This window comes from Eimeria mitis, genomic scaffold (assembly GCF_000499745.2).
Source record: "Eimeria mitis Houghton genomic scaffold, Emh_scaff2184, whole genome shotgun sequence".
Taxonomy (NCBI): Eukaryota; Apicomplexa; class Conoidasida; order Eucoccidiorida; family Eimeriidae; genus Eimeria; species Eimeria mitis.
This window is the reverse complement of record NW_013570511.1, coordinates 1,278-1,978: the sequence shown is the minus strand read 5'-3', so window position 1 is coordinate 1,978 and position 701 is coordinate 1,278. Positions and strand designations below refer to the sequence as shown.

General features: G+C 58.6%; 1 protein-coding gene across 1 annotated transcript in view; it reads right to left on the bottom strand.

The window, feature by feature from the left end:
- Positions 1–701, bottom strand: part of EMH_0049960 (uncharacterized protein) — a gene marked incomplete at both ends in the record, with an annotated part of 2,106 nt that overhangs the window by 212 nt on the left and 1,193 nt on the right. The window contains one exon of the mRNA XM_013496588.1: positions 3–701. Within this exon, the coding sequence (XP_013352042.1) occupies positions 3–701 (699 nt within the window). The remainder of the gene's footprint in view (positions 1–2) is intronic.

The window sequence follows — 701 nt, the reverse complement described above, 5'->3', positions numbered from 1 at the left end:
TCTCTTCTTGCTGCTGCTGGCTTCCTGCTGCTAGCAGCAGCAACGCTGTTGTGGTTTGCTGCTCCTGGGGAACGAATCTCCCTTGCAGCAGCTCGTGCTGCTGCTGCAGCTGCTGCTGCAGCTGCTGCTGCAGCTGCTGCTGTACTTGCTGCTGTGAATGATGATGCTGCTGCGTCGCGCGCTGCAGCCGCTGCTGCATCAACACAGCTGGTAGATCAATCGAATGCGCCTGCTGCTGCTGCTGCTGCTGCTGCTGCTGCTGCTGCTGCTGCTGTTGCTGCTGCTGCTGTTGCACAAAAAACCTGAAGTCGTTGTTGGCTGTATGACATGGGGCAGCAGCAGCTGATGCTGCTGCTGCTACTGCTGCTGCTGCTGCTGCAGCAGAAATACCTGCAGCTGTAGGAGAAGATGCAGCAGAGTGCTGCTGCGCCCCGCTAGCTGCTGCAGCTGCTGCTGCTGCTGCTGCTGCTGCTGCTGCTGCGTCTCCTGATATATCTACATCCCATTCAGATGCCTTCTTCCCCTCATCAAAGAAACTGTTGTTGCGCAATGGAAGTTGCTGCTGCTGCTGCTGCTGTTGCTGCTGCTGCTGCTGCGGCAGCTCCACAGGGACGGATGGGCAGAGCGTGCAGAAGCTGTTGCTGTGGCGTACACCGTAGAGGGTCCCCTGTTGCTGCTGCTGCTGCTGCTGCTGCTGCTGT